The 26,112-nt window shown below is 43.1% G+C and overlaps 1 protein-coding gene across 1 annotated transcript in view; it reads left to right on the top strand.

The window, feature by feature from the left end:
* Window positions 1-26,112, top strand: part of LOC116780026 (SET-binding protein-like) — a 404,692-nt gene that overhangs the window by 363,046 nt on the left and 15,534 nt on the right. The window contains exon 4 of the mRNA XM_032674528.1: window positions 11,298-11,465. Coding sequence (XP_032530419.1) covers window positions 11,298-11,465 — 168 coding nt within the window. The remainder of the gene's footprint in view (window positions 1-11,297; window positions 11,466-26,112) is intronic.

The raw sequence follows: 26,112 nt of genomic DNA, 5'->3' as shown, positions 1-26,112 counted from the left end.
TTTACTGGTAAGACTGACCTCCAGGAATTCCAGGCCCCTGAGACTGGTGAGGAAAGGAAACTTACTCTTGTTGGAGGAGATCTGGTTAGGGAACAGTTAAACAAATTTGACATACATAAATTCATGGACTGCTGGGCTCAAAGTGGTGTGATCAGTGGCACAAAGTCCAGCTAGAGGCCAGTCATTAGAGGTGCACCCAGGGGTTTGATACAGGGCCCAGAAATATTTAATATGTTAATTAATGACCAGGGTGATGGGGTAGAGCACACCCTCAACAAATCTGGAGAAGATACAAAACTGGGGAAAGTGGCTGATATGCCAGAAGGACATGCTGTCATCCAGAGGGACCCCAACAGGATGAAGAAATGGACTGACAGAAACTTCATGAAGTTCAACAAGGGCAAGTGCAAAGTCCTACATCTGGGGAAGAATAACCTCATGTACCAGTACCTGTCAGGGGCTGACCAGACAGAAAGTAACTTGGCATAAAAGTCCTGGGAGTCCTGATGGGTACCAAGGTGACCATGATCCAGAAATGTACCCTTGCAGCAAGTAAGTCCAACAGCTTCCTGGGGTGCATTAGAAGAAGCGTTGCCAGCATATCAAGGAAGGTGATTATTCCCTTTTATTCAGAACTGGTGAGGCCACACCTGGAACAGTGTGACCAGTTCTGGGCTCCTCAGTACAATAGAGACATGGACATATTAAGGGTCTGGAGCATCTCTCCTCTGAGGAAAGGCTGAGAGAGCTGGGACTGTTAAGCCTGGAGAAGAGAAGGCTCAGGGGGATTTTATCCATGCGTACAAATGTTTGAGGGAAAGAACAGAGCAGATAGAACCAGACTTTTCTCAGTGGTGCCCAGTGACAGGACAAGAGACAGTGAGCACAAAATGAAACACAGGAGGTTATGTCTGAACAGCATATTTTTACTGTGAGGATGAACGGGTTGCAAGAGGAGCCTTCCAACCTCAGTTGCTCTGATTTTTTGAATCTTTGTGTAATTTGTCAAGACCTGATGCATTTTAACTGAGGCCCACGTGCAGGTTGAGATTTGAAAACAGAAGGAATTTATGAAGGATTACCTTTGAGAAATGTATGGCCGTCCTGTGCATGTTGAAATCCAGGATCACAGACTGGGAGAGGTTTCCATAAGTTGGCAAAGACATAACACAAAGTTCTTACTCTAGCAGACTTTTGCTCTGTTCTCACAGAAATAGGGTTGCTAGATTTTTACAAAGCAGCATCTCCTAGGAGTTTTCTAAAATGGGAAAACCTCCCGGTCTTATTGAAAAAAATGACTGAGGCATTTTAGCTGCCTTTCCACTTGGTAAATTCATATACTTATATATGTAATCTGTATACACACACAAACATTACATATAAATGGGTGAATACACATTCAGGTGTATTAGGTAGAGACCTAATAAGTAAAATTTCAATCCCAGATGTTCAAATTTGTCACATTTACAAGCAAACAAAATGGGTACAAACTATAGGAGTTTGAGAAACATTGTTAAGGGAGGAATCTACCAGCCCTGAGTGCATAACTTTTATTGTTCTGCAATATTTGACCTCTTTGGTATATTTCTACCATTCATTTATTCTTCATTGTAATCTCTAGGTAGAAAAATGTATGACAAAGAGCTCTTTTTTAAAAAAAATTCTCATCTCTGATGAGTTGTAAGGTAAATTTTCATTAGGAAGGTGGTGTTGGTTTAAACTCAGCTGGAAATTAAACCCTACTCAGCTGCTCCCCTCCCTTCACCCTCTACGGTGAGGAGACAAAAAGCAAAGTTTCTGAGTTGAGATAGGAACAATTTACTTGAAAAGAGCAATGAGACAAGAAAGGAACAGTAAAAGCAACAATATTAATTACAAAAGTATACAAAAGAGAGGGTGATTTACATACAAAAAGGTGCTCATCACCCTGACCCAGCTCTGTGTGGCTGCCAAAACAAAGTGGTGAACATTAATGCAGCCAGAGCCATGTTGCCTCCCAAGACAAAGGAAAAAACAATGACAGATAAACCCCCCAAGCCAGATTGTCCACACCACCCACACCTGGACTGCATTGACAGCTCTGCTCTGCCTGGAAAGAAAGGAACAAAATGGTGCCACTTCTGCTGTGTGTTCGCCTTTTTTTCCCCCTGAAACCATGTCCCCCAGTGATGACATAGGTGGTATAGAAAAGCAACCTAGACACACCCACACGGCTCTAGGTTCCCCTACCCTCTCAACAACTGTGAGAAAACTAGGATAGAAGGGAATTCCTAAAAAATAAGTGCAATGTGCTTTAGAGAGGGAATTACATATTGAGGCTGTTCTTGATGCCTGCTCCTTGCTCAGATGAAACACCCACTAAGTCAGGTCATTATAGAAGACCTGACTTAGTATGTAAGAATGTGTAGAGAATAAACTATCTAGGGAATAAAAAAACCACAGTTCCACTAAATAAGAGATATGAAGTATTGAGGTACTTGTTCTTGCACGAATCCAAACTACACGTGGATGCAGTCTGAATTAAGTTTATTACAAAGAACACCAGCTTAAATACAGTGTTCAAATCATGACACATGATCACTTAACCAATGACATTAAAGCATTCCTCTGAGCATGTGTGATAGAGTACCAAAGACTACAGGTCCCTAAATGCTTTGCTACATTCTTCCTGTAATATGAACTGGTACATTTCCCCTTTCCTTATTATAATTAATAAGTTATAAAACAGTATAATTCTTAAACATTTTTAACATAAACTTATCTTAACCATTTATAAAAACCAGGGCCTATTGTGGTAAGGCCTTTATTAAAACTCTTAATAACTTTATTAGTTCGTGCAATATTCAAAACTTTATTAACTGTACAACCTTCAATTATTCAGGGTTTATAGATATGTAAGACTTTTTATCTGAGGGTGATTTTGTGTAATTGGGTAAAGGTATCACCTTTATTTTAAGGGGAAATGTGTTAGGTTATGGATGTTGTGTTTGATTGTATTTGCTGTGATTGAGGTAGTGTTTGTATGTTTGTTTAAGGCATCTTTGCCATAAAGTGTATTTGAGTTCACACACATACATATCTCCACAAAACTTTCTCATTCATACTTAGGTGGCCACCTTCTCATTCTCTTTTCACACATACATACTTAAACCTTTTATTGTGTCACTAAATCACGTAGTTTGGGTTTGGTATTGGTTACTGTTTGTATGTTTCTTCTGGTTATGTTTTATCAATTATTGTTTCTTTGTGATTGTTCCTGTTTTGAAGAAGAGTTAATGTAGATTTACATATATAGAGAAGAGACACATATCTCCTTCCCCCCTTTTTTGTTGTTTTTATGGTATGTTTCTTAATGTGTGGCATGTTCTTTTTACTATTGTTAGTCTTGTGGGTGAGTGTGGTGATATGTATATTTTTTTATATGGTTAAATTTAGTTATATGAGTGATCTATGAATGGTAGGAAAGTACAGCTATTGAAGGTAAATTTTTCAATTTTTGATTATAGTCTGTGTTTAGAATAGACAGGTTACTACAGTCTGTTCACTTAGCTTGAAATTTAGTGTCCTCGGTGGGAAATCAGCTTATGTTGACTTTGGTTTTTGGCACGCAGGTTCTTGTTCGTTCATCTCTTGTAGTTGTTTTTACCTTTAAAAACAATCTTAGCAAACATGTTAATAACAGTTCAGTTAGTTTGCGATGGAAAATGTGTAGGAATACGTGTGAGGGTCATGTAAATTTGCAGTTTTTCTGTAGTTATTGTCCAGAATTGGTTAAAGTTGGTGGATAGTTTGAAGCAATTGCAGCAAGTTATTTCGTGTTTTAGTGTGTTTTAGTTCAAAGTTGAAGGTTTAGGATGATTCTTTTTTTGTGTAATCCTCTTTCTATCGGAGATTTGTTCTATGGTTGGGTTCGTTGAGTTTTTTCTGGAGTGTTTTGCAGTCTCATTTCTTGAATGATATTGGTTAGGGCAATCATAATCAGTTTTAATTAAGTCTCTTAGGTAGTTGGGATTTACTATTTTTGCTGACATTATGTATACTTTTCTATGATAAGAAATATTTTGAGAATGCTTGGATGTATTAATTAACAGTGAGGATGTTTAAAATTCTAAACTCGTTATTTGAATAACATTGTTACAATAATTGCATGTATGTGGATGTATTTGAGAATCTAAACTTTAACAACTTCTAACAACTTTTATCTTTAACAATTCACACAAAGCTATTGGGGAACTGATGAAAAAGTAGGAGTAAAACACTGGCTGCAGAGCCGGGCTTGGTAGGGGCAGTTCAGCCAGGTCCTTTGTTTTCCCTCCCCCATATCATGTAGGTAGGGAGATTCTGAGGGAGGAATGAGAGAGATTTGTTTGCTTTCCCCTTCACCAAAAGGTAAAATTGCTTCTTTCTCTAACTAAAAAGTTAGTAGGAAAGTTTTGACAGGAACAGGGATAGGGCAGGAGATGATAAAATCTGTCTCCACCCAGTTACTAGGCAACAAACTATTGCTATTATGTTTGAGGGGTAACATGTTATCTCTTCCTTTGTAAATGCAATTTTGCAAGAAGTGTTTTTTACCTTTTTCTTTAACAAAAAAGTAGGTTGTAAAATCCCGGTTTTTGAAAGCCTCATTCTTTTCCCACTCTGAGACAGGGGCAAAAAAATCCATTCTTCCCTAGCTTTGAGAGACTGATAGTTTTGTGAAAGGTTTTTTGTTAACGGAGAGGCTGTGTTTAGTTGTTCTTCCATTAGTGGATGTAAATGCAGCAGCTCTGTCCTAAGGAAAGGCCATTGTTTTACCTATTTAGGGCTATCTGTTTCTTGGGTTATTTTTGGATTTAACTGCAATGGAGTTGCTTTTAGGAAAAATCTGCTGTTAATTGACTCTCCCCTTGACTGAAGTAGTCTCTGCTCTGCAGAGTCAGGGACAGGGTTATTGTTTGGGCTAACGATGGTTATGATGTCTTTGTTTTGTTTCGGGGGTGTCAGCTTAGGAATATTTGCTAAACAGGTTTGTGTGTTTTTTAAGGGCCATTGTGAGGCAGATATGATTGTTAAGTCTGTTCTGCTGTTAAAAATGTTTGATATTTCTGTCTTTGCCTCCCATTCTAGTTGCTTAATTTGGGTAAAAGGCAATTTATGCACGTTTGTGTCCTGAATGGATTTAAAGGTGTGTACGTCTATCTGTGTTGTTCATTGCAGCCCAGCTGGGGCATCTTTGGGCTTGTATTGTGTGAGAAACTTGTTTACTTTGCCTCATCAAAGCATTTGCAGTAGTTGTTTATAAAAAGTTATGTGTTTTTGCAGCTGAATTTGTAATCGGTTGTTTCTTTGCTAATTGTTTCAGTTTGGTTCTCCATACTGTGTACTGCATTATTGGTAAACAGCATTTTAGAATAGTGAGAAGTAAACACTTGGTTCAGGGCCCCCCTCCAGTATCTCTACTCTTTTCCCCGGCAACACAAAAGAACTTTTTAAAGTACTAGATAACTTGCCAATTAGTAAGGCTGCTTTTTTGTGACTTAAAGAGCTAAATACAGCAGCCGATAGCTGTATGTTTGCTGTGCTTTGCAGTGTTATCTTTGTATTGCTAGCTGTGTTGACTGTGCTGGTGAGTAGTTTCTAATGTCCCAGCTGAAATTCCCGCAGTACAAAACCGAGCGCTGTCAGCGTGGATAGCGTAGCCAAAATATACACTGTCCGCCTCAGCACTGGCAGTTTTGATTCCACTGACAGTCTTGGCTTGGGCAGGTACATGTTCCATGCGCTCTCCCAGATCATAGTCTCCTCCTCGGGCTGGAGCAGTAGTGGCAGCCATGGGGATCGCGTCCCCCCTGCTGTGGAATTTGAAGCTGCCTGTCCCGTCCCACCGAGTCCGAGCTGTCGCAGCTTGACTGGGGCTTTTGGGTAGTTGAGTCCTCTTCTTCCTCGTCCATCAGGTTGTCTCCGGCGCAGAAGCTGCTCCGAGCCCGGCGGGGGCGGCGGTGCGGCCCCGCGGCAGGACCAATATGGCTGCATCCCTCCTGCCGCGTGTTCGCCTTGCGGCGGTCCCGCAGCTGCTGCACAGCCAAAAGGAACCAGCGGATTCCCCCCGCCTCCGTGACAGCAGCCCGTCTGGTGCCCCTCCGCTGCAGCCCCAGTGGCGCCAGTGTATGCGGCGCGCAGCCCCGCCGCTGCTGCTCCGCTCGGCAGCGGCGGTACCGGGCTCACGGCAGCGGCGTGCAGCCTCGCTGCTGCCCCGTCCGGCAGCGGTGTGGCCGTCGCCGCCGGTGCAGCCGCCGCGATGAACGGAGCGGCGCTGGCACCGGCGAACGCCGCAACCGAAGCCCCCGCCGCCGATCCCATGCGATGCGTGGAAGGCAACACCTCCTCATTAATCGCCAAGCCAAGCGGCGCAGCGCCCAGTTCCACCTGCAGCGGAGCCGCAGCGAATGGACGTGGCTGTCCCGCTGCAAATGGCTCTGTTGGAGCCCCGGCGGTCATCGACGCGGCTGGCTGTACAGCCATCGCCACGACTCCGGCAGCCCCGGGCCATGCGCCGCCAGCAGCAAACGCCGCGCACGGCTCCGCGGCCGCCCTGGCGGGCGGCCACACGGCAGCCGTGGCGGTTGGGGGGGCACCGGGGAACGCTCCGCCGCAAACCCAGCGCCATGCATCTCCCCACCACACGCTGCCCCCGCACCGACCCCTCCTTGAGCTCCCTCCCCCCCTTGTGAGATACCCCCCCATACCATCACCCTCGCGCCAAGTGTTCGAGGGGGGGGGCAGGTGCTGCAGGGGGGCTAGGGGGAAAGGAATCCATTATCCTGTCTGTGTTCGCCTTTCTGTAGTGAGCATTTAAGGCGATCATAATTTCTTTCCATACAGCTAGATTTTTAAGCGCCTCCATATCTCATGAACTGCTTTTTTTAATTAGTCTGTTTCCAATTTTTCTCCAAGATAATATTTGGTGAGTTCCAGGTAATTGAAGTCCCGGTTCATGCATGGAGATCCAATATAATAGTTCCCACAATTTAATTTTTTCTACGTTTCTGTTCTGCGTTTGTAAAAAGCGGCTAGTTGCTTCAGCTGTCTGTTTAATTTCTGGAGATATCCTCTCCTCTCGGGTTAACCACCCTCCCATCTCAACAGATTTAGGTTACCTCTGTTTGCTGAAGCTGTAGTTTTCTTCTTTTGTCCTTTTTCGTCCTTTTTCTTCCTTTTTTGTCCTGTTTTGCAGAGGTAACCGCGCGCGCTGAATTCTTCCTTTTTCCTTTTGATTCTATCGAGATGGAGTACCACCGGCAGGCATCTCACAGCCTAATGCTCCTGGTTTCCAATGCCTGTTGAACGTCCCAATGCGGGGGCCACTTTGAGGTACTTGTTCTTGCACGAATCCAAACTACACGTGGATGCAGTCTGAATTAAGTTTATTACAAAGAACACCAGCTTAAATACAATGTTCGAATCATGACACGTGATCTCTTAACCAATGACATTAAAGCACTCCACTGGGCATGTGTGATAGAGTACTAAAGACTACAGGTCCCAAAATGCTTTGCTACATTGTTCCTGTAATATGAACTGCTACAAAGCATCTGTCTTTATACTTTGTATTGGTTTAAGACAAATGCTGGGGCAGACTCCAAAAACTGAGCCCACTCCCCTTTTCACCAATACAGAGAGACCAAGTACGAGGAGATATAAGTGAAAAAATAACAGTTTACTGGCAAGAAGTATAGCAGCAACAACAACACAAACAGAATAGTTTAAGCCAATAATAGACAGAAATCACCTCTAGTGTCCCTGTGCCCCCCCCCCCCCCCCCCCCCCCCCCCAATTCCAGGGACAAAAGCAAAACCTAGGAAAAATTGTTTGTTCACAAAAAGTTATACTATTAAACTGCTCAGTTCGCATCATCCAGCTAAGCTCAGGTCCTGTTCAGCTTGGCTCCCAGGAGGCAGGACAGCAGCAGGGACTGCAGAAATGACAAACGGTGGGGCAAAAGCCCTAGAACAGCAGACAGCTCCAGGCGGCTTCCTCTTGACTGGGACTCCGCAGCAAGATTTCATGGAGCAGGATTTGTGAGGTGGCGGCAGCTGCAGAGTTAGTTTTACTTTCGTTTTCTCTCTTCCTGCGACGGCCACAGCCCCAGCTCTGCTGAGCCGCACTCTGCCGAGCTGCACTCTGCCCAGCTGCCACAGTGGTTCTGATGCAGGGGCTGCGGCTGTGCTGTTCCCGAGCACAGCTAGCAGAGAAACGGCTGTAGTGGAGGCCTCCTAGGAGGTGGCTCTAATCCCCCTCCCGCAAGCCTGGCAACAGTTACAGTTTTGCCAGTTTCGGTAACAGTTACGACTTCTCGCAACTCCCAAGATGCAAAACAGCAGCAGCAGCCGCTTTCTCGGTACCAGTCCAAGAGTTCTTAGTTATAAGACTTCCCAAATTAAGCAGCTGAGGCAGCTCATGTCTCTCTCTCCCTCTCTCTCTGCCTTACCAGCAAGAAAAGTGTGGTTCCAAACAAGATGGAGAGAGTTCCACTTCCGCCCCGGCATCTGGGACTACAGGCGTGCACCACCGCCTGGCTGTGGTGAGGGGTTGGCTCTTAAAGGAACAATTTCTCCAAAACAGTGTTGGAAAAAGGGGATAGAAAACAAAACCTACTTTAACCATGACATACATGTATCAGGGTGTGTGCTTTCTTGGAGAAGAAAAAGTAGTAATGTGGATTTATGATGTTGGTTTACCACTGTTTATAGAGATTGGTGATGGTACATCCTTCAGCAAAATTATCAAAAAACAAATAACAGTGATGATCCTTGCTAGTATCTGTTGTGGGCAGAGTGGGAGCTTCAGACAAAGCTTATTAGAGAAGCCCTCCCATTGAGTCACGAGGTGCAGAAAGGATGCCCTTGCTTTCTAAACTCCTTCTCAGAGAGGAATCTCTGTGCAGCTGGATCCAGTCTTAGCCCCAGGCTTTGTCAAAGGTTTATGTTTAAAGGATTATACAGGTCTAATTGAACCTTTATACAACTTTGTCCTGCAGGATTAAGGATGGCAAACCTGATATATTCATATAGATATATATATATGATTTATTATGATAATGATTAGACAAAAGAACTTAATCAGAATTGCGTACTACACAGTATAGGAGCTATAACAACTATTATAATATAGTGCACTATGAAGAAATATTCAAGGAAATGTATTAAAGCAATTGTACTAAAGCTAGCAAAAACAATTATTAAGTAGAGATTGATGTTACTCACCCATACCAATGGCTGCGGGCAAATCTCTTTCGCTCAGCCTTGAGGAGTAACCTTGAGGGGCATCCCCGCTCAAGGGAGGAATCTCCACACATACACTCCAAGAAGGGATATGTTAGAAGACCCTACCATTTAAATGTGGGACTGAGCTTTTAAAGTGATTGACTGTCAGTCAGATGTCTCCAGGCCAGCTGTGTGAACTCAGCAGCTTTAGATAAGTTATTAGTAGTATCAGTTGTTTGTTCCTTTATCCAGGTACTTTACCAGGTCTACCACATCTTCATCTCACTATCAGGATGTTTGACTTGTTGTCCTCAAGGAGCTAGCTGAGGTCATCGCAAAGCCTGTCTCAATGATTTTCAAGCAGTCTTGGGAACCCGGAAAGGTGCCAGCTGACTGGAAGCTGGTGAATGTTGTCCCGATTTTCAAGAAGGGCAAGAAGGACGACCTTGGAAACTACAGGCCTGTCAGTCTCACTTTCAGTGCCTGGTAAAGTTATAGAGAAGATTATTCTGGAAGGTATTGAAAAACACCTGGAGGACAACGCAGTAATTGGTCACAGGCAGTGCAGCTTCATGAGAGGAAAGTCCTGCTTGTTGAACCTGATTTCCTTCTATGACAAGGTAACCCATCTAGTCGATCAAGGGAAGCCAGTTGATGTCATCTTTTTGGACTTCGGCAAAGCTTTTGATACTGTCTCTCACAGTATCCTTCTGGACAAAATGTCCAGCATACAACTGGATAACCATTTTATGCAATGGGTGAGCAACTGGCTCACAGGTTGGGCACAAAGAGTTATAGTGAATGGGGTAATATCAGGCTGGCATCCAGTCACTAGTGGGGTTCTGCAGGGCTCCATCCTCAGACCAGTTCTCTTCAACATCTTCATTAACGACTTGGATGCAGGGCTTGAAGGAATACTAAACAAGTTTGACGATGACACTAAATTGGGAGGAGCTGTCAACTCCCTCGAGGGCAGACAGGGCATGCAAAGAGACCTCAACAAATTAGAGAGATGGGAAATCACCAACCATATGAAGTTTAACAAGGAAAAGTGCTTGATTCTGCACCTAGGACAGGGCAATCCTGGTTGTGTGTATAGACTAGGGAATGAGAGGCTGGAGAACAGTGCTGTGGAAAGGGACCTGGGGGCCCTGGTTGATGGCAAGTTGAATATGACTCAGCAGTGCCCTGGCAGCAAGGAGGGCCAACCCTGTCCTGGGGTACATCAGGCACAGCATCTCCAGCTAGTCAAAGAAGGTGAGTATCCTGCTCTACTCTTCACTGGTGCAGCCTCACCTTGAATACTGTGTGCAGTTTTGGGCACCACAATATAAAAAAGACATTAAGCTATCAGAGAGCATCCAAAGGAGGGCCATGAGGATGGAGAGGAAGCCTTTTGAGGAGCAGCTGATGTCACTTGGTTTGTTCAGCCAGGAGGAGACTGAGGGGAGACCTCATTGCAGTCTTCAACATCCTCATGAGGAGAAGCGGAGGGGCAAGTACCGATCTCTTCACTCTCATGACCAGTGACAGGACTTGAGGAAACAGCATGAAGCTGAGTCAGGGGAAGTTTAGGTTGGATATCAGGAAAAGGTTTTTCACCCAGAGGGTGGTTGAGCACTGGAACAGGCTCCTCAGGGAAGTGGTTACAGCACCAAGACTGGCAGAGTTCAAGAAGAATTTGAACAATGCTCTCAGGCACATGGTGTGATTCTTGGGGTGTGCGGGGCCAGGAGTTGGACTTGATCCTTGTGAGTCCCTTCCAACTCAGCATATTCTATGATTCTATGATCAGACATGTTTCAGCATTATTGAACACCAAAAGCAGCATGACGCCCCCTTCATCATTTACCACTGGTAGCTTTGCAAATAGGGTATTGTTTGAGTCACTTTACCCCATTCCAGGCAGAGCATCCTGCTACAGTATCAAGACCGGCTCATACACAGAGAAATATGGAAATATATTGGCATAGCGAGGACAGCATCTCTTTTTCACATATTCCCCAGATGTTACTTTATCAATATTCATCCACATTTTGTTTCCTTCCCCAGGAATTGCAGGTCCCCACATAAAAGCAGACCAGACTTTACTTCATGGTAAAATGGAAAGTTCTGCCTGCAAAGTGATGACCAGAAGGAAACCAGCAGCTGTTGACAGTGTTACAATGCCGACTCCAGTATTCTCTCTCCTACCTTCATCATCAGCAACATCTGAAGCAGGTAATGTTTTTTCCCTCCATCCACTCTATTTCTTCCCCATCTTTTTCTTTCTGGCATTGCACTGCACAATATGTGCTTGTACTGCTCTTCATGACTGGAGAAGTAGCTGCAAATGTGCTTATCTAATGTGATAATCAGTCTGTAATTTTTCTAATGCTTTCTTACTGTGATCATAACTTTGCATATCAAATCTACTTTTTTCATATACCACATTGTTGCAATAATGAGGACACAAGTAGCACCAGCCCGTATGTTCTAGCAGGGGACTCTGAAGTAAGACTCTTGGGTTCCTTTCTCAGACCCGCTGTTCATTTATTTGAATACTCCCATCCCTGTAGCATGAATATGCAGAATACACAGCGAATAGCTAAGGAACAGTTGAGATTTCTTTCTGCATACTGCAGTGATTTTAACATACTATTCTTTCTTGCAAATGTAAAATTGTTTGGGGCAATGAACAGTGATTTAAAATATATCACAATAAGTAAGTCAGAATAGCATGTTTTTCAATCAACTTATATTTTATCTCACTTTATCTCATCTTATTTTGAATCGTATCAGAAAGGTGATGTAAGATAACACGTAGGTACCCCCAAAATGCCAGGCAGTGGAAGGATTGCAGGAAAATTTATTTCTGAAGTTGAGAACACTAGACTTACAAGAAAGTTATTCTAACAGCGCTCCAAACACTGGGCCTGAGAAAGACGCCCCCTATTCTGCTCAGGGCTTTATCATCGCTGGTCCTCCCCACCACAGAGGCCCATAACATGTCTGTGAGTGTTTATCTCTCTCCTCATACCAGAGAGCGCCTCTCTGGAATGCAGGAGGAGAAAACATCCAAAACTGTCTTTGAGAAAGATACTTCTTTTAGGCAGGAAAGCTTTCTTAAGCAAATAACTCTATCTCCTCATAGTGAAATCTTCCAGAAAGGGTAACCTATCCTTACAGGTGATAGCTTTATACAGTCAGAAATCAAGACAAATCATTCAGGCATCATCATGCCTTTTCTTGGGCATGGATAAAGAAGTTAATCTTGCATTGTCTTAATTTCCAGTGAATGGGGAACCCACAGTATATTACCCTACATGCAGCGATTAGGAGTTTCATAGTCTTGTCAAACCTTTGATTCCACATTCACAAAAAACGTATTTGTATCACTGTTATGGAATGATTATGTATTTAATTGTTCAATTGAAAGTGCTTTTTCTGTGAACTCCTTCTGATTTCCCTCTCATTTCCTGAATAAATATTGAAAACAAGGGTTCCATGCTGTAAAATAGCCTCTATAAAGATTATATTAAAAAATCAGGATTGTCTTTAATATTTTCCTATATATAAACTAAGGACAGATTTTTAAAGCAGCTGAAAACAAAAGCCCACAAATATTTTATGATCAGTTTCAAGAAGAAAGTGTATGCTTGACTGCATAGTTCATTCTTTCCATTCTCAGAAGTCAAATTAAATTGTTGGTTTATCTGTAGCCCAGATGTTGAAATAACTTAGTTGAAAACTGAAAGAAACCGTGTTAATGAGAAAACAGAACAGTACCTATGGGTTTCCTGTAATTAATAGGGAGCTCTTTGAAAATTCCTCAATTCTAACCAAGTCGACAAACTGAGCCCAGCTGTTGAGCAAACAGTCTTCTCTGTGCCACATTCTTGCAAGTAGCCTCAGGCAACTCTGAAGGGATGGAGAATGAGAGGCAGTAAGAAGAATTTTAGAGCTTCAGCTATAACAAACCCATCCAGAATAAAGTTAGGGGACCAATGGAGAACTTCCAAGGGGTCTGATCTACCTGGACTTGCCTCCTTGTTCAACACCACAGTACTGGAGTGGGTCCTCCATCCTAAGCTACCCTTGTGTAGTGGCTGGATGCTAGGTGCCCACCAAGCTGCTCTATCACTCCTCTTCCCAGCCGGACAAGGGAGAGAGAATAAGATGGAAAACAACTCGTGGGTTGAGATAAGGCAGTTTACTAAAGCAAAAGCGGAAGCTTGCGTGCCCAAAAGCAAAGTGGAAAATAACAAGATTTGTTCTCTACTTCCCATCAGCGAGTGATGGCCAGTCATGTCCCGAGAAGCAGGGCTTCAGCAACTCATAATGGTTTCTTAGCAGGCAGCCATTGGAAACAACGAATGCCCCGTTTCTGCTCCTTTCCTTAGCTTTTATATCTGAGATGATGTCATATGGTATGTGTCCTAGTTAGAACAGCTGGGACCAGTTCATCACCATATGAGTGTAACCCAAACTGTGTATTCTACACCCTCCATGCCATTTCCCAGAAACTGTTAACAATAGACCATTTGCAACAGCTGCCCAGAGCACACCTGACCCCGCAGGCTATAAGCTGGGTGTTAAGAGGCCTGTGAGATAGGAGGATGCTCCTGCCCTCACACCCACGACTCACAATCACCCATTGTGGAACTTCCCACCCTGGGAGAGGTACTGGGCATTCCCGCCTGAACCTGAGTGTATATAATCTTGGGGTCTTGGGACTTCTGGTACCATTCGTTGGATCCGGAGGAGGACCAGAACCTCGACCGGACTGCAACCACCACTCTCGACCGGACTGTGACAACCACTTTCAACCAGACTGCGATCACCACCCTCTACCAGACTGTGACAGCACTCTCGACCGGACTGTGATCACTACCCTCAACCAGACTGTGACCACCACCCTCGACCAGACTGCAACAGCACTCTCAACCGGACTGCAATCACTACCCTCGACCAGACTGTGACCAGCACTCTTACCAACAGGTTTTCCCTCTCCTTTTACTCTGGACTCGGGGACCACGTGGGGCTCAGCATGGGGGCCAACAAACACCACTCTGTTCGTGCCCCAGGGTGCTGGGTTATACATCTGGTTTTTGTGGGTTAAACCAATTGTTTGTCCATATAATTGTATTTATGGTATTATTTTTATTAAATTGTAGCTCTGACAAATTGGAGTTGGATTCATTTCTCCTGCCAGTTTACCTTTAAACCAGCACTGAGGACTATCTCTTTGGTTAGTTTGGGTCAGCTGACCTCCTTGTATTCCCTCTCAGAATCTTGCCCTCGATTGGGGAAGGAATGTTACAGTGCTGATGCTGTGCTCAGCAGTAGCCAAAACACTGGTGTGTTATCAACCCCTTTCTAGCTACCAATGCAAAGCACAGCACTGAGGGCTGCTATGGGGAAATGAACTCCATCTCAGCCAGACTCAACACACCTTGAAAATGTATATTTTTGGTAGAGATTTCTCTCTTTGCCTCAGAAGGTATTTCCAGCATCATATCAATCCTGTGTGACTTCCCAGCATGGCTTGCTGCCATTTCAATTTGTCTTTGTGTGCAAGACAGAGCCTCACTGCATCCGTGTACCCAAGGGAAGGGAGAAACACTGGGCCTCCATGTGCCTTATTTTACATGTGTAAAGCTGTGTTTTAAAACTAACATTGGTTCTTGCTTGTTTGGGGCAGCTAGGTGAGGTTGTTTTGAGAGTGGGAAAAGGACGAAGGAAAAGTACAAGTGCCTGTACTGCATCAAGTATTTCTAGTTTCTCTTCATTTTGGGCTGGATCTTGCCAAATAGTTTCAACTCTTCATGGAGGCATGCAGCCTGGGGAGGTGTAGAGAAATAACTGACTGAAGGCAAAAAAGTGTCCTGCCATGCATCCCTAGCACCTGGAGGTTGCCACATATTGTATCATCTCTGTAGGAGCATATTCTCTTCTTCATATGCCTGCATGTAGACATAGTGTAACTATTCCCCACATCCTCTTCAACCCCTTCTAAATGAATTCACAGAATCACAGAATATACTGAGTTGGAAGAGACTGTTACACTCCGGATGTAAACTACATGTTGCCCAGAGTGGTTACATTTTATTTAAGACTTTTTAAAAGCCTTTTGGTTTTTAAGCTCTAATTAGCATCTGGAGAAAGAGTCTTACACTCTTGTCTAAGAGAAATTCTTTTAATTTAGTGAGAAAAATAAGATATTTTGACAAAAGGGTTTTACAAGAGTAAAATGCAACCAAGAAAAGGCATTTCACTAAAACATTCAGCACAAAAAAACCCATTCCACAGAAAACACCCACTAAAAACAATCAGTATATTAGCTTTAGTAAAACACAGTTCATTGGTTTTGTTACCCACAAGAGAAGGAAAAGAGTAACAGAAGAAAACAGATTAAAAGGGGTAAAGAAAGATAAGAGAGAAGGAGAGAGAGAAAGGAGAGGAGAATAGTTACCAACAAGATTCGATGATTCACATGGTGCCAGCTGGAGAGGAAGAAGAGAGAGAGGAACCTCACATGGCGTCTCATTTATTTATAGAGTTCAATTTTCCCTCCCAAGCAGGATACCCGGTCAGTACCTTCCAGGCCAGAGTGAGGTGTGCTATAGCCAACCAGAGGCTGCAGGGGTGTGGTGTGGGCGGGCTACCAGGCAGGTCTGCCTTGACTGACAGCCTGGCTACACGGCCTTCAGCGATGCCATGTGCTTTGCATGGGCTGCAGGCCTTCCGGCTCTGCCATGTGCTCTCAGCACAAGGCCTTATGTGCAGGTCTTACCATGTATCTGCAGGTCTAGGCCCAGCCCTTCCCCACATGCACAGACACACGCACTCACAGTGAGTTGGTGCTGACCCACCTCAATAATTCAGTGACATTCGGATCCAGGATCTCACAGGGACCCACAAGGATCATTGAGTCCAACTCTTAACCCTGCATGGGATCATCTGCAAGAGTCACATCATGTGCCTGAGAGTATTGTCCAAATGCTTCTTGAACTCTCTCAGATTTGGTGCTGTGACCACTGCCCTGGGGAGCTTGTTCCAACACCCAACCACCCTCTGGGTGAAGAACCTTTTTCTAATATCCAACCTAAACCTATCCTGGCAGAACTTCAGGCCATTGCCTCAGGTTATGTCATTGGTCACCACAGAGAAGAGATCAGTGTCTGCCGCTCCTCTTTCCTTCACAAGGAAGTTGTAGACTGCAATGAGGTCTCTCCTCAGTCTCATCATATCCAGGCTGAACAGACCAAGTGACCTCAGCTACTCCTCATACGGCTTCCCCTCAAAGCTCTTCACCATCTTTGTTGCCCTCATTTGGACACTCTCTAATATCTTAACATCTTTCTTATATTGCGGTGACCAAAACCGCACACAATATTCAAGGTGAGGCTGCACTACCAGATAGAACAAGGTGAAAGTCTTCCTCCCAAAGCAAGATTTCCGTGTGCAAACAGGAAAACGTGCAGGAAAACAACAACAAAGCCTAAAACCAGCAGAGAACAACTTGGGTCTGGGGTTGGGCAGGGTCTGTCTGGATAACATGAAGATTAGTACTTTGCTTTGGTTTTCAGCAGAGCAGTATATCACATGGCAATATAGGAAAATATTTTATATCAAAGATTGTTCATCAAGAACTTCCAGATGAGTTGATAGCACCTAATGTCTCTCACTTCAAGTTTACTTTGGCAGATCTCCCTGATACTTTGTCATATGCACACCTCATCAAATCTTCCTCCTGCAGACCCATCAGATCCTTTTACACATAGTCTCCCTACACCAAATGTAGAATCAGATGTCCCTGACTCTTAATAGTTAGAAAAATATTGGGTTTCCTAATATGTCCTTTAAAAAGCCTGACTTGAAAGCACATTACTTATTCAGTACATGCATTCTGACTATTGGCAGACTATGTAACACAACTCAAATACTTTCTAGAGCTTGCAAGTTCAGAGGCTCGCTAGGAAGGAAAGCAAAAGCATTATTAGGAGCTTCTAAGAAGCGTCATGAGAAAGTCATAAACACCCCAAATCATTTACAAAAGAAAAATTAGTGCAGTAAGCCAGCGTAGAACAACACAGAAGGTTTTTTTCTAAATGCGAAAATGAGTGTCAGTCCAAAAGGAAACAGACTGTCAGCTTGCAAAGCTTTATGAGGGGAAAAAAAGTATCTAAACGATGTGAAGCAAGACACTAAGAATGATATTCAGCTTATAGATTTACATGTAAGTGTAGATATCTGCCCATAACTGTCTGCATGTCAGTTAATTTTGGAGAACTAGGCAATTCGACAGAAAGCAGATGCCCGCCTTTACTCCACTAAGGCACTGTCTACTCACTGTCAGGTTCCACTCAGGACACTCAGACCTAGACCTCTTGGGTGCCTAGGACACCCACTGGATTTGCAGGATGGACAAGAGTCCTGCACCTTCCTTATCCAGTATGAGGGTGTTAGAAGGATGTCCATGGTCACCTTAAATTGCACTGAGTTCCCATTTTAGAAAGGGAGGTCATTCTCTACCAACTGTACAGACCAGATCTCCATTGGTCGCGATGAAGGGGTGTCGGGGTTAACAACAGGTCTGTCGGAAGGAAGATGGAAGATAGGAATTACAAAAACGGATATCCTGGACTTTCTGCAAGTCACCGTGACTTTGCTCTAGCCAGGTCATCATGACTATGCAGATGCTGTATCAGCATGACTTTGCTATTTGGCAGCCAATCCTGAAGTATGTGTACATAAAAGCACCAATTACAGGTTAACATGCATGTTGTGTTAAGGTCTATAAATGTCTGTAACCTGTTGCAATAAAGATCCTTTTCTCCTGTCCTATTTCTGGAAGAGGGGGCCCTCTGGTGGTCTAGTGGTTAGGATGCGGCGCTTTCACCGCCGCGGCCCGGGTTCGGGTCCCGGTCAGAGGAGTCCCCCGGGTAGATGGAGCTCGTTAGCCCTGTAAGGCCATCCATCTAAGAGAAGGTCACTCTAAACAAACCTACGTCCTGAGGACCTCACTGCCACCGTCCAAGCTTGCTCGGCCCCGGCAGATGAACCTCAGGATTAAAGGGTGGGCTCAGCTCAGCGCACACTGTGTCTCACCTAAAAAAAAAAAAAAAAAAAAATCCACTGCGCAGGCTCGAAGGGCAAAGACCCTTCCCAAATCTTCGTTCGCGAAGACTGGCCATACACATTTCTGGAAGACTGATTCTGTGTCGCCGTGGCCGTCTCAACAGCGACATTTGGTGACTCCGACGCGATTGCTGAGCCTAAGGGACTGAACCGTGACTCACTGCCCAACCCGCTAGGCTCCCCCTCCGATTGAGGGACCCTCCATCTCGGCTCACACACAGTGCCACCGCTGCAGAAAAAAAAAAACAACAGTTTTTCCACCGGATGAGTCCGCCGAGAAAACAATTAAGGAGAGAAATTCAAATTGAGACGTGCAGGCAAATGGAGCGGGGCAGAAACAACCTGGGGAGCAAACAAAGGGGCTGCGAAACCAAGACGAGTGCTGCGGCCCCTCAGCGGGAGCCAGACAGGGAACAGCAGAGCAGAGCCCGTCCTTGTACGAGCAAACGGGCTTAAAGTCGGCAGCAGCTAGAGCAGAGTGGCACACACCTCCCCCTCCTTCTTTCCTTTCTTTTTCCCATCCCGCTGCCTGCGATAAAGAATTCCAAAGTGTGTGTGGGGAGCTGTGCCGTTTCCCCTCCCTTTTTTCTCCCCGAGCAGACAGTCGTGCAAACACCCTTTCGTTGCTTCTGTGTTTTACAGACAAGTCTTTAGAGATTACTAGAAAAGTTTTTAGGTAGACTAATTTAGTAAAATGCCTAGTTCCAAGATTTCTTATTTGACAAAAGCAATTTTTGCCAGAGAAAAAAGAAAAAATGGACCGTTTTAGCCTGAAAATTCCATCTTTGTGGAGAGAGAGATGAAATATAAAGAGATAATACAGGGAATTGCCTGATAACCCTCATTTTTCTGTTCTCAGTAGAGCATATGCCAGAAAGACTGAGAGGTGGAAATTTTCTTAGTCAATTTTTTTTAATGCAAATTGTTGCTGAAAAACAGAAAACATTCTGAAAAAACTCGAGTGCCTTCAGAACTGTGAGGTTTTCTGAGAAAGGAAAAGGGTATAAATGCTCTTTCACCCAAAGATATTTTGCTAGAAAAGATAACAGCACCAATAACTAACTCTAAAATAGAACACAACTGACTATTAGTTACAGCCTTGCATTGATTTGTTAGGTTTATTACATTTGGGGATTCAAAAGACAAATTCTACCTTACTCAGATTCTGTGAAATACAAATATGCATAATTTTGAAGGTATCTAAAATTGTCTTAAACTGCATCTGTTCTAGTCTCTGTGCTAAGCAGAAGAGGTGTGTAGACCAGAACTGTTGCTGCTTTGCCAGGAAGCATCCCTGATCCCCTGGTATCCTCCTATAAGCAAAACCCTGGTTTGGAGCAACCTGAGTGAGTTTTGCTGTGGCTTTATTTAGATTGCTAAAGTTGGAAATTATTTACAGTTGTTAAAATTCTTAAATGCACCTGCACAAGTTAAACTGTTATAACTATTTTGTTTAAGTAATGTGTTTAAAGTTTTTAAGCATTCCTACGCTTCATTACTTAATACATGCAAATATTCTCAAAATGTTATGTTATCCCAGAAAAGTATATAATATCAGCAAAACTTCAGAATTAGTTGTTTATAAATCCTGGCTGATCATGTCCTTTCAGAGGCTGGATGACACTGCTTAAGTCTGAAAGGACGTGACTGTTCTCCAGTTTAATTTTTTTGTATTTAGAGAGACAGAAATCTGCCCTATGAATTACTGTGAATCCTTACATTAGAAATGCTGTTCAAATCCCAAGCTGTGTGTGACTTGATAACAGAAAGGTAAAAGAGATAAAACTATATTTAATTCAATCATGCAAATGGACCCTTATCCATGGAGCTGACACAAAATGAGGACAGCTCTAGCCAAATGGAAATAGAGGGCTCCTTGGACATTTTTAGTTCAAAATTACTAGATCATCCTTACTGTAAAAGTCCTCTCGAGGAGCCTTCAACAGGAAGCACAGGACTAAAATCAGAAACTCGGAAGGGAGGCAAAAGGAACAGTCAGAAAACTTCCCGGGTGGCTGATGAGCAGTTGGCAACATGGCTTTGTGGATTCCTAGATGAAGTTATGAAGAAATATGGCAGTTTAATACCACTCTGTGAAAAAGATGTCATGGGAAGATTAAAAGAAGTCTTTAATGAAGATTTATCCCATAGAAAACCTTTTATCACCAGGGAAATCATGAAGTATCGGGAAAAACATCCAAAACCCTCCACTTGCAATTTCCGGGTCTCCTTTAATAAGCTCATACTAGATATGGATGGTTTGGCTACACTGGAAGGCCGGAACTGGCTGAATGACCAGATAACTAACATGTATGGTGAACTCGTAATGGATGCAGTCCCTCAAAAGGTTCATTTCTTTAACAGCTTTTTTCATAGACAGCTCGTAACCAAAGGATATAATGAGGTAAAACGATGGACTAAAAACGTAGACTTATTCAAAAAGACTCTTTTGTTGATTCCTATTCACCTGGAAGTCCACTGGTCCCTCCTTACTGTGAACATCCCCAGTCAAATTATTTCATTTTATGGTTCCCAAGGCATTAATTTTAAGTTTTGTGTTGAGAACATTTGAAAGTATTTGCTGACTGAAGCAAAGGAGAAGAATCTCCCCGAGTTCCTTCAGGGTTGGCAGACTGCTGTGACAAAGTGCATTCCACAACAAGAAAATAACTGACTGTGGGGTATTTGTGCTCCAGTACTGCAAGTGCCTTGCCTTAGACCAGCATTTTCAGTTCTCCCAAGAAGATATGCCCTGAGTGAGAAAAAGGATTTACAAGGAGCCGTGTGAATGCCAGCTAATAGACTAATAAAATGCAACCAACCTAATTTCTCTGGCATTTCTGACAAGCTGCAGCTGGTGTTTGTGTACTTGAATTTCTGAAGACTTCCAAGAATTCTGAGCAATTCTCAGCTGAGTGGTGTGACCACTGTCATTACCTCAATTTTTTGACAAGTTCTTTAACTGGCAGAACATAACAGAGCTGCCATAGAATATTCCTAATGTCAGTTTGGTTCTCTTATGTTCTTTCCTGTATTTAATATTTATTATCTCAGCATGCATATAGGCAAAGCATGCAACTAAAACCATAAAACTGTAGATTTAGGGCACCTTTGAGATATAACTAGAAATGACAAATACAGGTGAATTTGTCTGGAAACATGAAGATGCATGGTATGTTTTCTGATGCAATAATGCTTTGAATCAATAACAGATAATAGTCATAGCAGTGGAATTTAGGTTATGAAATAAGTGCATTTTAGTTAGAAATTAAAAGTGTACAAGCATTACTTTCTTCTGTTCTTTTAACTCAAATGACATTGTTTTTATTGAGCTACATAGAAAAATCAAATTACTGCAAGATACAAACATGCAGAAGTTCCTAACTCACTCATAGAACAAGTTATTATCAAGAAAGCATTTTACACATCAAATGAATATTTTTAAATACAAAAAAAGGGGGAAAGAGACTATGTATGCACATAAACAGATGCTAACTCAGAATAGATCTCATTTAAGTTTGTTAGACCTTATATTCCTTATAATAATTCCTCTTCAAACCAGGTACAGTTGTTAAACGTGACTACCAAAAACGACAAACTGAAAAGTACATAGCCAATAACTACTTAAAATGTAACATGTGTAATTAAAATGTAAAAGTATAACAGAAATTCCAGTTATGCGTGAGTGATGACTGAGGTGGCCACCAATTGAATGACTGGAAAAAGATTGTGTGAGAGAGAGAAACTGTGTATATATATATATGTGTGTAGGCTTAAAAATACTTTACATGAGTGTCAAGATTTTAAGGGAATGTGTTACGTGAATCTGTCGGACCATAGTGAGTCCTTATTCTAGATGGTAGATGAACTCTCTTAACTTTTTTCTTGGTGAAGTGTTGTTATCCATCCTTATTGTAGGATGCTGCATTTCTTCTTAGCTTTAGATCAGGAACTCTCAATACTGATACCTTGCTTGATCAGACTGTTGCAAAGGACCCTGCAACAGACTGTAAAGGCCATCTTTGTGGCATAAATACAAAAGAAAAGGGGAATTGTTGGGGTTAACAACAGGTCTGTCGGAAGGAAGTAAGAAGATGGAAGATAGGAATTACAAAAACGGATATCTTGGACTTTCTGCAAGTCACCATGACTTTGCTCTAGCCAGGTCATCATGACTATGCAGATGCTGTATCAGCATGACTTTGCTATTTGGCAGCCAATCCTGAAGTATGTGTACATAAAAGCACCAATTACAGGTTAACATGCATGTTGTGTTAAGGTGTAACAGACAGATAACATACAAATGCCAAAAGTTATGTTTCACCATTGTTTCTACCTGTCAAAAAACTTCCTACCAAAAATTCTGGGTCAGTTTTCCACCAGAAGTTCTCACCAGAATTTTCCCACTGGAGTTTTCCTGCCAAAGGATCCTGTTATTGTTCATGGTTATCATATCTCTTCAAGCATCTGAATAGGACTATGTGCCAAGAAACCACAAACAACCTCCTTTGAACACTATAAAAGTTGAGGAGAAATTTGGGAAAAGTAGGGAAAGAGGAGTGGGAAAGAGAATTGGCTATAGCAGCTGAGAGTCTCTCCCCCACCTCACCTTCACCTTTTCTTCTGCCACCATATGCTGCCCACCCATCACCAGAGACTGGACCTCTGCCATCTTGAAGTGGACTGAGACCCATCCACCCTGACCATATTTCTGAGGGACAAGAGGTGCAACTAAACCGGGACCTCTGCACGGCCTGGGACACGGCCGGTGTGAGCCGCGAAGCCCTCATCCTGACTGCATTCCAGAGAACTAAAGCTGTAAAGACCCCCTGCAGCTAAAGAGATAACATCGAAAGCCGCAGAGACAGAGAAAAAAAAAGGCAGAAAACTGCTTCTTTCTCTCTCCCCCCCACCCCACAGACCAGCTTGACGGAAAGGTAGTTTTTGGTGGTATCTTTTCTCTGCTTCTAAAAGTAATCTTAGCATTTTCCAACCTTTTCTTATTTTTTCCTCTTTCTCTTTGCATCTCTTAGCAATTAATAAAAACAGTTTTGGTATCAACAGATAACTTGAATGACTTTTAATTTTGCTCAAGGGAATATTCAAATCTAAAAGTTCTTTCTGCAATATTTAAGCAGATCATAACATTTCTTTATTGGCACAGTCGGAAGGATTCCCTTGAAGCAAAACTGTTCATTCCAAAACCTGATAATTGCTAATTTTTATGATCGATCATTCTGTGATAAGACAAAGAGAGTAAGGTACCTTCCTTTTTTTTTTTTTTGACTTAAGGACTTTTGGCTTTACAAGTTATTTTTCCATTTTGTTCTGGTTTTGAAGTTAATGTGCACATTGTAACTTTGTGCTTTCTGGGGAGAAAGGGGTGAAATTTTGGAAATTAACTTTTATGAGGGGCCCCCCAGATAAACTCACCCAGGTTTTGGTTGTAATGTAACTTTTTAAGAGGTAACTCTCCAGAGGAAGAAGCGAGACTTTGGGAAATTTGCTGTAACTTTTATGAGGGGTTCTCTGGAGAAGATCGCTCCGAATTTGTAAGGTAACTTTTTAAGAGGGGCCCTTCCAGGGAGAGGAGTGATGAACTTTGGAAATTTGCTGTAACTTTTAAGAGGAACCCCCTGGGGACGTACTCACTCCGAATTTGTGGTAACATGGTACATAATGTGCAAGCACTTACTAATCTATTAGATGAATTTGGTGCCAGGTCATCTCCTCCGGGAATGGAATGGGCACAAGATAATTGGTATAATATTCAAGCAATTGTTGATCGAATCTCTACCCTGTGGGCAGGGGCAAGAAAAGGTAAAGGAAAACCTATCGTTTGTTCAATATTAGGTGCAGCTGTAATAACTGCAATTAACAACAAAGAACAGCAGCAAAAAGCTCACATAAAAGTGGTTAACTCACTGCAAGACTCAGTTAAGTCCTTGCAGATGCAGTTGGAGGAACAAGCGACTACTGCTACTGTCCTCCTGGAAGAGATAAGGAATGAAAGGGCTACAGCCCGTGTGCTCCGAGAGGAGTTGTATGCAAGATTAATGAGAGAAGGAAGAAGGGAGCCAGAGCTGGAGTCATCTAAAGAAATATACCCCCTCTCTGACTTAAAACCTTTGCGTGACCAAGTGGAAAAGCTGTCGGTGTCTCTCCGTCCCCTAATTAAAACAGAATACACATATGAGGGCTCAGATGATGATACACCTCAAATAACTACAAAAGAAGTCCCTTATACAGCAATTGAATTAACTAAGTTAAAAAAAGAATATAGCAGAACCCCTAAAGAATCTGAGACTGAGTATGTTTGGAGAGTCTCTCTTACTGGGGGTGACCAAATTTTCTTATCAGAAAAAGAGGCTGAAGGATTTTGGGGAGCCGGAGTTTTCCTGACCACAGGAGATAACCGTGCGCCCTGGTCCCTTACCCAAAGAGCAGCCTATTGGGCTGGAGGACTCAACCCCTTAGAAAGGGGACATCCTCTGGCTATAGTAGGAAATGTTAATCAAATTGTAGAAAGTGTTCAAAAGGCTACTTGTTTACAAATGATGTATGATAGGAAATTGACACCAAGATGTGAATCCCCTATGATGCTGCCTGTAGACCCTAAAAGAATGATTCCCCTTATCAGGGGACTCCCTGAGGCTATGAAACCCATTGGCATTCAGCTAAAAGGACAAATAGAAAGCCTCACCAAAGGGGAAAGAACTGCAGCCACTTTAGAAGCAGCTTTAACCCCCAGTCGTTACCCTGGAGAAAATAAGATTTGGACCTGGGGAGAAGTGTCACAGGAATTAATTAATTATGGAAGAGAATATGGTCCAGTACCCTCAATTACTACTGATGCTAAATCAATTCGGCTCACCGAATGCAAAAGTACTCCAGCAAGACTCCGAAAAGTAACATTCTCCTCTGGACAAGGAGGACCCACTAACACTGGGGGATACAGGGAAAAAAAGGAATGCCCTGTGGATTGTGGGCTTGCAAAAAGGAATCCCAAAATCCCTAATGGATGGCCAACCCATGGATAAATTAGAGATATTAATTCAAGAATGACCAGTAAAGGAAGGATCCCTGAAAGCTGTCCCCGCTATAGCCCCTCCCCTGGAGGGGTCACAGAAAGGGGAGGAGAGTCAATAATTTATGTTCTCCAAGTGGAGAGGTGTGGTGGGTTGACCTTGGCTGGATGCCAGGTGCCCACCTAGCCACTCTATCACTCCCTTTCCCAACCATAAAGGGGAGAGAGAATAAAATCGAAAACAACTCGTGGGTTGGGATAAGGCAGTTTATTAAGGCAAAAGCAAAGCAAAAGCTTGTGCGTGCAGAAGCAAAGCGAAAAATGACAGGATTTATTCTCTACTTCCCATCAGCAGCGATGTTTGGTCACTTTCCCGAGAAGCAGGGCTTCCGCACGCATAATGGTTTCTTAGTAGGCAGCCATTGGAAACAACAAATGCCTGCCTTCCTGCTCCTTTCCTTAGCTTTTATATCTGAGCTGATGTCATATGGTATGGAATATTTGAGAGGCTGAGGGAGCTGGGGCTTTTCAGCCTGGAGAAGAGGAGGCTCAGGGGAGACCTCATCACTCTCTACAACTACCTGAAAGGAGGTTGTAGCCAGGTGGGGGTTGGTCTCTTTTCCCAGGCAACTATCAGCAAGACAAGAGGGCATGGTCTCAAGTTGTGCCAGGGGAGGTTTAGGCTAGATATTAGAAAGAATTTCTTTACAGAGAGGG

Source organism: Chiroxiphia lanceolata, chromosome W (assembly GCF_009829145.1).
Source record: "Chiroxiphia lanceolata isolate bChiLan1 chromosome W, bChiLan1.pri, whole genome shotgun sequence".
Taxonomy (NCBI): domain Eukaryota; kingdom Metazoa; phylum Chordata; class Aves; order Passeriformes; family Pipridae; genus Chiroxiphia; species Chiroxiphia lanceolata.
This window is presented reverse-complemented; position numbering and strand designations above follow the sequence as displayed.